Genomic DNA, 15,454 nt, shown 5'->3' on the forward strand with positions numbered 1-15,454 from the left:
CCGGTGGGCGGCAGCCGATGACCGGAATCCGGCGACCGGTGACCGGATTCCGGCAAAAGTTGGTCGGATTCCGGCGGCCGGTGACCGGATTCTGGCGGCCGGTGACCGGATTCCGGCGACCGGTGACGGGCTCCGGCGAAGTCTCCTATGGTTTCTCTCTCTTCCATTTTTTCTCTCTCTCTAAGTAACAAAGGGGTGAGGGGTAAAATGGTATTAAAAAAAAATTAAAAACAAAAAAAAAATCTTAATGGGGTATTAGGGAAGACTCCCTTAGAGTGTATTGGGTAAGAGAGAATTAAAAAAACTTAATGGGGTAAGTGGGAAAAAAATCCCTAAAAATGGGGTAAATGGACAAAAACCCTTTTTTTTAATATCTGATTTTTTTTTTAAATAAATATTTATTTAAGTAAGGGAAAAGTAACTAAACCAGTAATATTTGGTTTTCAACTGTTGCTGGCTTGATCAGATGAAAACCAAATATTATTCGTTTAGTTACTTTTTGCTTACTTAAATAAATATCCATTTAAAAAAATCAGATGTTAGAAAAAATTCATTGCAATTGGAATACACTCATTGTCACACATGTTTCATTCAATGTAAGATTACAAGAAAACGTAATCTTACATTGAATGAAACATCTACGAGATGTATATAAAAGAATAAACCCTATTACACTTTGTTTGGACTAGGCACATACACATTTTAATTAATTAAAAAAAAAATCTTTTATTTGCTAATCAAGGAACTAGGGATCCTAATGGGGTGGGGGTGCTTAAAAGTCCAGGAAAAAAAACAAGAAAAATCTGGGGGAGGATTCAGTATACCGACGTGCACTTGCACCGACATAAATGGATGGTTAGATTATATTAAATACACTTTTAGGTTATTAATAAAAATATTAATTATAAATATCAAGGGTTGAGCTCATCTTATAAGTGTTGGGTCATTTGCACCGTCGGTGCATAGAATAATTTCCAGAAAAATCTACATAATGAGGGATACAAGTTGGAAAAATAAGGGTGCAATACTCTGATTGCGGATATATTTAATCCAATACTACAAAATCTAATACGTTCACGTAAAGACGAAAAGGAAGCTGTGTTCTAACGTCCAATACGAGCTTGTAGGCTAAGAGCTGCAACATTGTTTGAACCGAAATCTGAGGCGGGAGTCAATAAATTGTGTCGACACCAAATCACTAAAATGGTGTTATCCACTTAAGTATCTCAAGATTCTTTCCTACTGCTACACAGAAAACAACATTCTAGTCTACACAAGAAGATCTTTTTCTTCTCTCCCGGTTCCCCCGCCCCCTTTCTCTAGTATAATGAATGAGCAGGTTGAGTGAGATGTACATGCAACCTGAAATCAGGGGAATTTACACAAGTCCAAAACTGGCAGATTGAGCAAGTTTGGTGTCTAATCCTAATAAAACCAATCAATAGCTCGTAATCATGTTGGACGACGAGTTTGAATCTCTTCATTAAGAAGTCGTGTCACTAGGCCTCGCCCGACGGTCTGCTGATTGTCACTTAAGATGCTGTACAGTGAGTTTAATTCTTCTAGGTTAGCCTTCTTGAACAGGCCTCCGAGTATTGTATCAACCCCACTAGTCAAGAGATTAATGCCGGCGGCCTCATGAGCATTCCTTCCCGTCGCTATCTTATTCAAGTTTTCACCACTTTCTTCAGATTGAGCTTTTTGTGGTATCTGCACTTGAGGTCGGGAGTAGGGACGAGAATCCCAGTACTCGGAGCAAACGCGATTCCTATCCATTGCCTCTATCGCCTGTACGAATAAGAACAAAAATGAAGACTAAAGATTAGCCATGAATATTAACTAGTTTGAAAAGAAGTTTAGAATTACTAATGCCTAAAGTGACAAGAAAGCCAGTTCAAGGCTCAAGCATTGAAGGTTCGAATACTACGCATCCCTCATTGGCAGTCGGGCTACCCAGAGGCAATGAAATGAGTATGTAAATTAAGTAGTTCCACAGGAGTCACATCATTGCAACGGGGTTTTTGGCAATACTTTGTAATTATCAGTTGCTCTGGTAAAATTACCTGTACAATAACTGGTGAAGTAAAACCAAACATTTCAAAGCCATCAAGACTCCCAGGTGGCTGCAAAGGAGGAAGGTTTGGTCTTCCCAACTTATGGTGCCTCGAGATTTCTTGATTGACTCTCTCTCTCACCATTTCCCAGCATCTACCAACTGAATTATGGATGAAAACCTCACCTGGACACTGATCCAAAGAAACCTAAAGGAAAAGGATAACTTAATTGATCAGATATCACGGATGACTATGAACTTTTGACACCCATTCAAAATTCAAATTCAACTTTAAACAGCTCTATACACAGATATCATTTCACTATTTCTGGCCAAAAAAAGTTTTCAATGATTTTTTTTTATTACAATAAGAGTACCCAAGGAGTACACATAGTTTTTTCTTGTATCATCAAACTCCATATATGAGACAACTGTTTCACAGGAGCTTAAAGGAAATTGTTGCAAAACCACCAAAGAGGTACTCAATTTTTTCCTAATTCCCATGTATATTTTCGGAGCTATTTTATTTCATGTCTTTCTATTAATTCCTGTATTATGCCCAATTCCAACTGTTGACAACATGCAATTTCAAGATTACGACATAGACCAACAAGAATAAAAGTACTTCTGTGAAAAAATGAAAATCTGAATACCATGAAAAGAGGTCCGGCCTGTCTTGCATCAAGTACTTCTGAGACGTAATAACACCTCACAGTAGGATCGAGAACACTAATGTACTTAACCCGGCTCCTAAATCCTGCATCAAGCAGAATAAACATTAATCAGAATGTGGGGACAAGGAACAAATGTATAGTGTCACAACTCACTGGAGTATTCAATTGCCGCATACCTTTCGGAAAAATGGCCTGGCTGTTACACCATGACTTTCCAGAGAGCACGACTCCAAATTCTAGAGGCTCAACAATGCAGGTGATCCTCCGCACTACCTTTGCTATACGGGGACCCTTCTGGCGATAATATCTGTCCAAATTGTTTTGGCTGGATGATGGGTTTCCCATTGCAGTTCTTACATTATCCACTATATTTGCATCGGCATTTCTTCCTATCTTTTCATGTCTATCCTCGTTCTCAGGTTTTATACCGTGACATGGCTGTGAATCTTTCGGGTCACTCCTGGAAATAGCAACCTTGGGTTCACTAATATGGCAAGTGTCTGGTCCATGTTCTGCCCCAGCAGAAGCTAATTTGGAAGAAAGGTTAGGTGAATTGGATCGTGATTGTCCATCATTCTCCTGTTCATCTTTCACATTCATAATATGAGAATAAGAATGGGATGAAAAATCCTTTTTTTCTTCACTAGCCAACGGACTAATAACTTTTTCAACCATCACAGCTGCGTCAGTCACGGGCATATTTAAGACTGCAGCTTTCTCAAGATTACAAGGGCTCACTTTTCCATCAGAAGCCACCAATCTATTGGGAAGTTCTAACTGGTTAGCAGAAGATATCGCTGTAGGGCTGTCTGAATGTAGCGTCTTTGGCTCATCACTTTCATCATCACTAAGAAGTATAATATTGTCAACTGAAGTCATCTTCATCCCAGATTCCCTTTCAGCCGAGTTCAAAGCATATGATGTGTCTTCTTGAGACAACTGGCAAACCTGCAGAGAGTTGGCAGTGCTAAGAAATGATTCTTCTCTCCCAGTTGACCTTTCAGGACCATCTTTAGAGATTTCTTTCCCTGGTGGATCTTTAAAGCAATTGCTTTGGGGCTGTGAGCTCACTTCAAGTATAGTACTCTTGGAGGCATACGATAATTTACCAACTTTTATGTTGTCTTTGCCAATATAAGAACTCAAGGCCAATCCAAGATCTAGTCTAGCCCATCTGTATACTGCACTCAACTTTCCTTCCAGTGCTTCGAGAAGGATGTTTAATTCATCGATGTCATAACGGAAGAGGAAAAACTTAGCGCTCCAAGCACACGAACAGAATTGCTTTGCATGATTCAAGCATGCATATCTATCTGGGGAACATTGATGACAGCCAGCTGCTGACAGATGCAAATCAAAAAAGCATATACTGCATTCCCTCTCACTCGTGGCATCAAAATTGCTCTCCATCTTCAATGCCTGGGAAGAATTGCAAAGAAATTCCCTCCTCACACGCTCCATCTCAACACGTGCCTAAACAAGAAAAATTATAGTGTCAAGTAAAGATCTTGACAATTGTATATCACACACAGAAACACACACACATGTATATGAATGTTTGTTGGTTAAATTGTCAGCACAATAACAATAATTCCAAAACTATCATCAAACCATTAGAGTTGAATGATAGGAATTAAAAATATTAAAAATCCTTTTTCCAATAGCTCGTATCTCTCCTCATTTCATTAAAATACTGGACCCAGGAACTTAATTTTTGAACCCTTTTCAAATGAAAAAAAGATATCCCACCCTTAAATATTCCAAGAAAACATCTGGCAATGGATTTTTCCCAGACCCAAATGAACTCTTATAAAGAATTAATACAAAAAAGTTAAGCAGGAGGCTCATATCCTCCCCCCCCCCCCGGAACAACACCCACCCAACCAAAAATCGAGCGGCACAATTTGGTTTTGCAATTAATTTATCATATTTCTAAATTTTATTTTCTACATCCAACTTTTAGAGTCAAACAGTTGGGAGTTTTCCATTATATCTAGCACTGGACTACTAATTTAATTATACTCAGCAGTGAAACTTATCCAAATTAACAATTTGAAAGCAGATCTTACCTTGAGAACTTTGGCTAAGATCCCATCCTTTCCACAGACATTTTTCCATCTTAAGTTATCAGAAGTGTTCTTCTTCAGTAAATTGAGCTCCCAATGTGCCCTTACTGCCTCCCTTGCAGCGCCAAGCAACAATTTATCATGGGAAATGGATGTCTTTCGTCCCTGCTCTTGGTATAGCTCTATAGCAACCTGTCCATGTGGCAACCAATCAACAGGAGCAACGTTAACTGCCTCTGCACAATTGAAACCACAGTTGAACCCTGAATGGTAAGCTCGAGGAAAGGTCAGGACAAACTCTCCAGGATTCTGACGACATCTGTACACTGGTACCCCATCAGATTTCAGTATAGAGGGGGAGAGCTGTGTTACCTGCATAAATAAACAAAACCTTTAATGATAAAACCAATCTGAAAAAATGGACATTATGAGGAATAAATATACAGAAAGCTGAGAACAACTAGATACATAGAGGGAAAAAAAAAAACAGAACAAGAGGAAGAAATGAAAGAACAAAAAACTGTATGTCTTGATTAGGTAGGGTTCTAGGGATAATATTTGTCATACAATGATGCTTCGGGCTGTTCTTTCGAGTCCCTAGCAAACATGGAGAAAATTTTATTGAAATAGTGCCCATTGGTTAGCAAAATTACTTGTGGTTGAAACAAAATGATAGGAATACAAACAAGCCTACAACAAGTCTGAAAAGTACGACAAATATGTGTAAAAAGAAACAAATAACAAAGTTCAACTCAAATATAGTAAGATTCATTTTTACTAACAGTGAGAATACATTAATATTGAAGAAAAATAATTGTAAGTTGAGGTGAGCAAGAATAATGAAAACTAACATTCATCACCATATAGGAGCATTGAAAATTAGTAGGAGCAAATAGAGGAATAAAGTTTTGCCCATCGGGCTGGACTTAGAGCTGAGCTGTGGGGTAATTATCTAACAAGATATTTCTGAATCAAGAATATATTTCGCTTCAGAATTTTGGCAGGATGCACATATGTGAATCCCAAGCCACAAATTCATAACCACCGAAGTACATAGTAACTCACCAGCTTATGAAGCAAGTCAGGTTGTTCTTCAAATAGGTCAGGGAGGTGCTTTCTCATAACCTCTTCAAATTTACAGGCATCACTACCAGGGATACCATACCACAACTTCGGAGCACCCCAATGCATGTAATTTAAAGAGTACAAGTGGTGATCTTCAACATGCTGTTCTCAGAACAACAAAGAAAAGGAAAGAGTCAGAGCAACCAATGACATCTATACAGGAGTCATAACGAATGATAGCATTTATAAGAACCAATAATTTTTTGGACACTTGGGAATCAATAAATAGAACCGATAATTCCAACACCTAAACTCCCTCCAATGTTCATTAGTTACCACAAGTCTTGATAAATTCAATTAACAGAATGAATAATAACACAGAGCCAGAATACCAGAACAGCAGCTACTTTGTGATTCTTCACGCCCAACATATATTTTTCTAATTATTTTAAAATGAGATTCTCAAAATCTGAATTTCACACCCCATATATGCATGCATGGCAGACTGCTAGCGAAAAAAAGAAGACGAAGAAATTGTCTTACCCAGCAAAAGGAAGAAAAGCACATCCCTATATATAACCATGGCACCAGAACACCAGATATATCACTGCTTTCGTAAGAAAGGACAGATCCAGGCAGTCTAGGAAAGTTGTTCAAGTTCCAGCCAGATGTTATATACTGCCCCTCTGAAGTAAAACCATCCTGACCGGATATCTTGGGAAAACCACTTCCGAAAACTCCTGTTTCCAAATCAGCCCCATATAGAACCTAGAAAAGATTAGGAGCACATCGGTTAGGGTAATTTCACTTCAGTTGGAAAATGTCTTACTAATTTCTTTTGAGGAGAAACATCTTTAAGAAGATATCTAAGAGTACAATGAGTAATGATGATTTGTACTTGTGCAAAGCAAATGTGCACAGTACAAATGAGCTAGCCAGAGAATGGGGGAGGGGGGAGGGGGAAGGGGATGAGAAAGAGAACATATTATTTTTAGCAAGATAAAGCTGGTATTTGTAGGAATCTCTCAAGACATACCTCAATTTCTTCCGTAGGTTTCTCCACCATCCGCCAATATTCACCCTCAATATTTTCCACAGATGGCTCCCAGCGCTCTTTGACTTCACTCAAGTAACCTCCTATATCAGTAAAGTGTTCATTCTTGCTAAAGTATTGGGTCTTGAAGTCATCAGCATATTTTTCAAACGCTCCTAAAGTAAACTCTGGACCAGGTTCAAACCCAAACCTTTCTGTCTCACAAATTCCATCATCCCCAGATCCTCTACCTCCAGCAGGGCAATCAGCCCCCATTCGTGTGCATCTTCTCCTTTTCTTCCTCGTATGATTATGACCTTTTGGCATCTTTCTCATTGAATCTCGATTCTGAAGTTTGTCGACTCTTTGGACGCGAGTAGCAAACTTCGAAGTCTCCCAAACATTCTTTTCCTTGAGAGGACAGGGAGGTCTCCATGAAGAGGGAGGAACAATGCGACAAATACCATATGGTTCAGCTTTTGGGCGTATGCTCGCTATGTATTTCAAAGTATCTTTGAACTCCTGAAATTAGGTACCAAATTAATTCAGAAATCTGAATGTCCAAAAATGAAGAGCCTTTTTGAACGGCACGAAGTAAAGAACTCTATATTGGAAGAAAGATGAGTATGAACAGGTGAACAAGTAAGATCAGTATGAACACCTCTTCAGTTGGTCTGAATACTGGAGCATCCTGGATGTCAGGCCTTTGACCATCCTCTGGATGCCATCTTGCAGATACCTGTTCCAAGATTTCAATCATTAGTTTTATGACATTGGCGACAAGAGGGGAGAGGGAGGTGGGCAGGGAGACATAATCAAGATAAAGGATTGCATCGGAACCATGCGACATGGTCAAACCACATAGAATAAGATTAAAAAGCATGAATGTTGAAAATTCACCTTTTGGCAGGTACTACACTCTGGACATCCGCGTATAACCCCTTTAGGAAGAAGCGACCTTAAAAGAAAATTCTGCAATAACAGGTGGTATATGAGACACCATCAAGGCGTATATGATTTTATTGGAGAAATGCGTACTATATAGTAAAAACCAAAGAACAGAGGAGCACTGCAACTAACTTGATCAAGGCTCTCATAATCAAACTCATCCTCAGCATTGTTATAATACCGTCTATTGTTTATCCATGGCCTCCGCCGTTGAGACCTCTTTGCAACTTCAGCAACATTATTACCAGTTTCCATCTGAACAGACTGTGATTCAGAAGTACTGGTAGTGGCACAGCAACTGATTAGGTTTTCACTATCTTGTTTCTCACTTTCATTCACCCTTTTTAAGCTGAAAGATGTGAATGACTCAAATCCCGGTGGCACCGATGGAAATTCATCATTGTCTTCCTTTATGCAAACTCTCATGAGTTCTGTCCCCATAGTATCTTGACCTACCAATAACAAATAGAAGCCTCCAAAATGTTGTAGAAAGACAGTAAGCTAATAGCTCATCTTCAGGCTTATAATCTTCAACCTTTCAAAGAACCTTACTGCTAGAAGCTCAACTTGGAGACGCTATTACAAAGCTTCAGGTAAACAAGGTTCTGCGGAAAAAAGTTTAAACAAATAAAAGGTCAGCATACAAAGTACAGTAAAATGATTAGATCACATACTCATCTTAATCTACTTCATTTAACATAAGCATGATACGAACATACATTTGTTAGAATAAGCCTTTGATGACCTGAAACTCCTTTATTTTCTGTTAAGGCATATAGTCCCATACTCTGGATATCTCAGGGATTGAAAAAGCATGCTTTGGAAAACTTAATGGGGCTTCATTAGCATTAACATATATCTCTTTGGCCTGGTTTGCATTAATAGGCTTTTACATCAACCGCCGAACAAGAACATACACAATGACAAACATCTTTTGAAATTGTTTACTCAAACCCGCAAAAGGAAAACAAATCCAAAATCAAGTAAAAAGGCCCCGGATCATAACTCAGAAAGTCTAATGATCCTGCAGCTACAATCAAGATTTATCAGGTACATTGCTTCCTTATCGATTTCCGTTTCAGCCACGCTATATTTCCCTTTCCAATCATTCTTATTCTACTGATCACATACTTGATCCTAAATCCACAAGATCTCTCATCAGAATTCACTCATCCAAAACATAGCATCACATGATCAATAACATCACAATAAGCTCAGAAACATTTCAAACTTATGGATCAAAATTACAGAGAAGCGTAAAGATTGATCAAAATTAAACAGATGAGATTAATCAAAACAATAATTAATGCTTACATGTAGCCTGAAATTGCCACCCAGCCAGCTCAACTCCGTACACTACGCCCAGAATTTCAAACAGAAACAAAAAAAACCAAATCAATTCAATTCAATCAAAAAAAAAAATTGATCCGAAATAACAGAACTGAAGCCCCAAAGTTCCAAAATCCCTAGAAGGCTAAATTGGTAAATCTGATTGGATGAGAGATCTCTCAACCCTAACCCTAGCACCAGGCAGGGGGCAAAGAAAAAGGCAGGAAGCTCTGCCTTTTTGGCTACAGAAGAATTGGTCAGGTCAGGGATGGGGGTGCCCCCACAGAAAAATCGAAAATGACAAACAAGACCAGACTTTCAAAGCGTCTGGAAAACGATCTGGGATTTCTATATAACAAAATTTCAAAGCTGTGCAAGGGCAAATCCGGAAAAAAAAAAAATTCTCAAAGCTCTGAATGTGTGTGGATTTTGGAAGGAAGAGGAAATTTGGGGCTAAAATCCCAGAAGAAGCATAGGAAACCCTAACCCTAATAAGGAGCTTTTCACAAAATTGAATTAATATGTTTAAATTTGGGTTTACCTTTTTTATTACAAAGCTGCCTAACCATAAAAGATAATAATGTCCTGCTTCGGTTTCCGCTTTTGGAGTATAAACTATAACGCCTGGTCCCTGGTTCTCTAAATTTGGCCTTTCTTTTTTTTTTTTTTTTTTTTGGAGTGGGAATTGAAATTTTGAGATGTTAAGAGATTTGAGATGTTGGTGATGAAATTGGGATATAGAGGGGGGATTTGCAGTAATTAATAAATAATAAAGAACGATAAATTGACGAGAATTTGGGTTTGGGGTCTTAGGTGTGCTTTGGGTAGTTGGGTTGCTTTGGGAATTGCGTGTACATAATGAGGACCACCAGCGCAGCGGTAGATAACTATGGGCGCTTTCCCCTTGGATATTTTACCTTGTTATTTCGTGGAAGCAAACTATGGGTATATATATGACCTAAATAATACAACCCTAGAGATTATTGGTTTTTTTTTTATTTGGGTGCAAATTAGCAATCTTGGTATACCGGGTGTCCCGTGTTAGAATAATGACATTGCCTAGGAAATTCGTGACTAACAAATTAGAGAAATTTTTAGATAGAGCAGACGTGCCACGTGGCTAGTACACCCAGTAAATTATGTTTTTCTGTTTCTTAATTGCATTCTTGTAACTAAAACAAAACATCTCTCATTACCACCATGCATGAGACTGATTGGCTCGGCGTATCAGCCACGTGACATGTCCGCCCTTCCTAAAACTCTCCTCAACAAATTGACGCTATAAACTCTGTGTATAGAGGATCATCAGTCATTTATCAAGATCACCATCATAAAGAGAGGATCACGCAGATGTAAAACATGAGACTGCGACTACTTTCACAACCTGTAATTAGGGAATCGACTAGAAACGAACATGATTATTGTGTGGAAGTTGTACCTAGTGGGTCCTTTTCTTTAAATATTTGCGTCCTAGAATGTGGTCCTAAATCTCATGGATTGGACATTGTAATTAATTACATATATGCAGTTAGTACAATAGCATCCTTTCGAAGGACATTAAATCATTAATAGTTGGTTCACGCTCGCCGTCTAACCATACACTCGACAACCACACACAAAGAACACATTACTAATAATTTGCCCCCTTAAAAAAGTTATACACAGGACATCACTCTCGTCAATACTGCCCAAAAGGCAATCAAAAACTTTTTTTTTTTTTGTAGACCATGGTTTTATTTTTATTGTTTCACGAAACTATTATAAAGAAGCTAAAGTTTGTAATGTACACTGAACAATTAGTCGGGTACATTCCGAGTAAAGGATCCAAGTCCTCTCTCATTTGGACAACAGCTGAGACAGCAATAGACTTACGAACACAGAACGACTAAACACCCTCACAATTCAATATTGTTGCGCATTCTAGCCATTCTTTGAAATTAACATCATTAAGTTTCACATCTCCCTACAGCAACTTGATTATCAGGAGGGGAAAGTTGGAGTTGAGGAATGAAGAATAAGAGGCATAGATACTTTCACTTCATAGATCTCCATATTCACCATCATGTTTTCAAATTCTCTGGGCTCATTTGTGTAATATACTCTTCTTTGAAAGCTTCGGCTTCTTATGCGAGAAGTTCTGCATTTGTGTAATACATACTCGGGAATTAAGAACAAAAGCAAGGCCAAACAGTAATCGGAAACCACAAAAAATAAGTGGAAATGATACCTTTTGTTTCTCTAATGCATCATAATCTATCCTCTCCCTCCAGTTACTTTTGCGCAGTTTAATAGGCCGATTCCCCACATACTTGCCTGCAATTATTGTAATATTGAAATTATATACAATTTCAACCTAAAAACCAAAAAAGGATATATATGCACTAACTATATACAAGCCGAAACTAAATAAGAAACATTCAATATGTTCCCAGAATAATACATCAAACACCATAAAGTGTAGGGAAATCGTATACCCTATTACATTTACTCTCTTAGTAGTCAGTACCAAAGAGAGTAATCAGTACCATGCAAATGTGAAGCAGTCATGCACATGGACCCCAGAGCGATACAATTTCCTTCTGAAGACTCTCTCTAATTTTGGTTCCTAATAGTTGATTGTAGGTTGCATTTTCAAGTTCAAATATCACATTTACATCCGATTGTTGGGGTTTTAGCAAGTTTAATGGACACATATTTGCAAAGATCCTACACTGTTAGGTTCATTTATCTACATGCCATGCCTAGAGCGTAAAAGCATACAATCCAACAAAAACACAAGCAAAAAACTACTTAAAGAAAAATGTTTTGTTACCATTCATTTCCTTGAGTGCTCCAGCCAGGTCTGAAGGGTTAGCAAAGCTAACAAATCCAAATCCCTTAGTTTTGCCAGTCCTCTTGTCTCTGACAACCTAGATATGGAAATAACAAAGGCACATAAGAGTACTTAGTTTCAAACCATACAAGAAAAATTCAATTCCATGAGAATAAGTAGATTAAGCACAATGTAGAAGCTAGGAACAGCACACAAGAATTACAAGAATTGAATGCAGGAGTCAGAAATCTGAGTATTAGCATTGACCGCTAAAGAAAATAATTCGATTTCTGACCAGTTCCACAAAGAGAACACTATATAAGGTACATTAAACTAAAAATATGTGGGGAGAGGAAGAACTGAACTCCACAATGAAACTAAATGTCACTAACCAAGCCAGAGATCAGATTTTAAAGCACCCATCAATACAAAGGACATGCATGCAGTAGTAGCCAAAATAAGAGGAAAGTAATGGTTTGCCCTCATTGACTCTGAACAGTGAAAGAAAACAGTCCTAAAACACCATTACTTGTAGCATTTTAGAGTATAACTGATTTCATTATGTAACTTGACCATATTATCATATAAACCTCATCCCTCTCTATCATGTCTGATTTACCAATCACAACTCATGACACTCGTTGCTTGCAAACTGCTAGATTCCCTCCAACCCCTTGATTCCTTCGTCTCACAAAATTAGATGGTCCATGACACTGGTTCCCTTTGCTAAAAGACTGTAACAAGCTTTGATGCAACCAGGGAAAGACTTTGACCATGTATCAAATTTCAATTTCAAATTTAATTTTCTAGGGGCTGAATGCTACTTTGGATGCCCAAGTGTTATATGACTTTGGAAGTCAAGGATGGCTAGGAAGTCGAAGCCAAATAGTTCTGAACTCGATTTAGTAACGCTATAATCCTTGTTGTGCTCATGTCCAGAAGCAATTTTCAAATCAACCATGACCAACAAAAAAAAAAAAAAAGGAAAGAAAATTTCCCCAAGGCTATAACACAAACTGAAGACCCAGACCTAGCGTTCATAAAAGTAAAATTATGACCCGCTTGAAAACAACCATGATCAACAAAAAATGGAAGAGAATAGAAGAGAACTATTTTCCCCATGGCTATAACACAAACTAAAGACCCAGACCTAATGTTCATAAAAGTAGAAATTATGACCCGCTTGAACACAGGCAGTTTACTAACCTGACAACATGACTCATGCTAGTGCATGAGTCAGGTCAAATTCAATCAGCTCAAGCTCCACGTGCTGATTCAGCTGTTCGACATATATCAAATTATCAAACCTGATTTTAACTAACTTTGAGATCTCAAAATCAAAAGGTGCTTGAAAATTACATAACTCAACTCCTTGCGGCCAACTGTTTAAGGTGCATGATTTCAGGAAAACGCAAAAAGAAAACATTGTCTATTCCATATAATTTTAACTTGGAATCTATCCATAAGGTCGGACATCTAACCAAAAGGCAAACTGTAGATAAGTCCTACCTTAGAATACACAAACATTAAGTTCTCTGTGCTCTTCAAATAAAGATCTGAAGAAGAAATGTAAAAAGTTCATGCCAAGCAAACAATAGCTAGTAATAAAAGAATTTCAAAGGGAAAAGCGAAAACAGCAGATGAGGCGGGTACTTACTCTGGCCATGTTAAAGGAAGGAAATCGAGAAAATGCTTTTGAAAGAACATCATCGTTCACCTCATTACCAAGATCACCACAAAATAGGCGATAATCATCTGCCAAAGCCAAAAGTCAACAGAATATCCAGTCAAAACAATGCACATAACTTCAGAGAAAATTAGATAGAATGAACACAGCTAATCCTGTGAATGAACACAATGCTCAAAAAATAAAAACCTAGTAGGAAAACCAAACCTATGCTATTCGTGTGAATCAACTAGTGCTCAAAGCTAAGAAAGTAGCGGGAAACCAAAACCTATGAGTGAATTTCAAACAAGCTCCCACATCTATTCTATCATTAAACCTTGGACTAGTGAAGCAACGCTGAAAACTAATGGTGTAGATAAAAATTCCACAAGAAAGCTGCCACAACAATTTATATAGATAGGTCTGATGCCAAATTCGCACAATTATGGTACTGATTCAATGCAACGTAGGTGTGTGCCCGGGAAACAAATGATAACCAAAAGCTCAGAATTTGAATATCGAAAAGATTCTTACTTTCAGGCCATTCTGCGAGGGTTGGGTCCTCCCAAGCCTGCCCGGCAGCTTTACGAGGAATCGCCTTCTTCTTAGCTTCAGCTTTGTGCTCAATTTCACTATTTGCAAGGGCAGCCTTCACACTCTCGAGAGCTTCAGGCGTGATCGTCTGCGCGTCCCTTTGAAATAGCTGCTGAGCCTGTTCATATGGCACTACAACAAATCAACAACATGAAGCCTCCGCAATCTCAAACCAAAAAAAAAAAACTTCAACGATTTCAAAACCCTAATCATGGAGATATCGAAGTTACGATTAACGAAGGAGCGAGACAGACCTGTTGATACTGCTGGGGGAGAGAGTAGACGGGAGCGGGAGCGGGCGCGGGGTAGACGACGGCGGGGGCTGGTGGGGCGGTGTAAGGCGCGGGGTATTGGGGTTGCTGGAGGTGAAAGGGCATTGGGAAGTAGGAGGAGGAGGAGGATGAGGCGTTGGAGTAGGTGAATTGGGAGGAGGCGGACGGCGGAGCTGTAGAAGACGGTGGAGTGGCCATGGCCGATTGAGGAGAAAAGCTAAATCTAGGGTTTTGAAGAGGAAGAAGAGATTTTGCGAGAGAGGGTGATTTGAGAAGAGAGCGAAAATAGAACTCGGGAGGTTCGTTTCCTTTCGTCTTAACGGTATTTCACCGCCAGCAAAATCATTCTTGGCCAATAACTCTGTGACACGTATTTTTAAATTTAAAAAAAAATTATGTTTTTTACATCGGAAATTAACCAATCATTTTGGTGTGGTAATGTTGGTCGAGCGGCCTAGTATGGAACTCTAAACTCCCACCGTTTCGAGTCCCAACTCTCACAAGTTTGTGACTAGTAAATTTGAGAGGCATACGAATCATTTGGTGTGGTAATATTGGTCGAGCGGCCTAGTATGGAACTCTCAACTCCCACCGTTTCGAGTCCCAACTCTCACAAGTTTGTGACTAGTAAGTTTGAGAGGCATTTGGGTTCGTGCGCGTGTGACAGAAGACTAGTCTGGCTTTGCTAAGATACTCTTGTGGACCACTGAATGGTGGGTGTGTTACCAACTCGTTCATGTAAAACCACCTCACCCCCGATCAAAAAAAATTGAAAAATACTGATAAGGTGAATGTGTTACCTCCTCTCTTTTTCCTAAATTAGGTAATTAATGTGTTACCTAAATACTGATAAGGCTATTTTTTTCTCAGAAAGTTTTATAATACATCAAATAAACTTGATTCAATATAGAACTAAACTAATTCAATACAGAAATAGAGGAG

At 38.6% G+C, this 15,454-nt stretch overlaps 2 protein-coding genes across 8 annotated transcripts; both read right to left on the bottom strand.

The window, feature by feature from the left end:
* Positions 1–929: 929 nt before the first annotated feature.
* LOC133723694 (putative lysine-specific demethylase JMJ16) lies at positions 930–10,000 on the bottom strand. Of its 3 annotated transcripts, XM_062150572.1 has the most exons (14): positions 9,710–10,000; positions 9,154–9,195; positions 8,559–8,976; positions 7,972–8,444; positions 7,792–7,863; positions 7,553–7,630; positions 6,895–7,413; positions 6,402–6,626; positions 5,859–6,020; positions 4,797–5,165; positions 2,904–4,200; positions 2,707–2,810; positions 2,064–2,261; positions 930–1,788 (listed from the first exon to the last, which is right to left on the bottom strand). In XM_062150572.1, the coding sequence occupies exons 4-14, from the start codon at positions 8,278–8,280 to the stop codon at positions 1,453–1,455; spliced, it is 3,669 nt and encodes a 1,222-aa protein (XP_062006556.1). In that variant the 5' UTR covers positions 8,281–8,444; positions 8,559–8,976; positions 9,154–9,195; positions 9,710–10,000; the 3' UTR covers positions 930–1,452. The 3 variants fall into 3 exon arrangements, with proteins under 3 accessions (XP_062006556.1, XP_062006555.1, XP_062006554.1); XM_062150571.1 differs by lacking the exon at positions 8,559–8,976; XM_062150570.1 differs by lacking the exons at positions 8,559–8,976; positions 9,710–10,000 and having other exon boundaries at positions 9,154–9,687.
* Positions 10,001–10,837: 837 nt separating this feature from the next.
* On the bottom strand, positions 10,838–14,813 carry LOC133721943 (uncharacterized). Of its 5 annotated transcripts, none has more exons than XM_062148718.1 (6): positions 14,495–14,813; positions 14,181–14,358; positions 13,638–13,735; positions 11,981–12,077; positions 11,396–11,481; positions 10,838–11,305 (listed from the first exon to the last, which is right to left on the bottom strand). In XM_062148718.1, exons 1-6 carry the CDS (start codon positions 14,708–14,710, stop codon positions 11,252–11,254), a joined length of 729 nt encoding a protein of 242 aa, XP_062004702.1. In that variant the 5' UTR covers positions 14,711–14,813; the 3' UTR covers positions 10,838–11,251. The 5 variants fall into 5 exon arrangements, 2 of the variants coding, with proteins under 2 accessions (XP_062004702.1, XP_062004703.1); XR_009852393.1 differs by lacking the exon at positions 10,838–11,305 and adding an exon at positions 13,187–13,259 and having other exon boundaries at positions 11,440–11,481; XR_009852394.1 differs by lacking the exons at positions 10,838–11,305; positions 11,396–11,481 and adding exons at positions 13,187–13,259; positions 13,490–13,536 and having other exon boundaries at positions 12,013–12,077.
* Positions 14,814–15,454: the final 641 nt, after the last annotated feature.

This window comes from Rosa rugosa, chromosome 7 (genome assembly GCF_958449725.1).
Source record: "Rosa rugosa chromosome 7, drRosRugo1.1, whole genome shotgun sequence".
Taxonomy (NCBI): Eukaryota; Viridiplantae; Streptophyta; class Magnoliopsida; order Rosales; family Rosaceae; genus Rosa; species Rosa rugosa.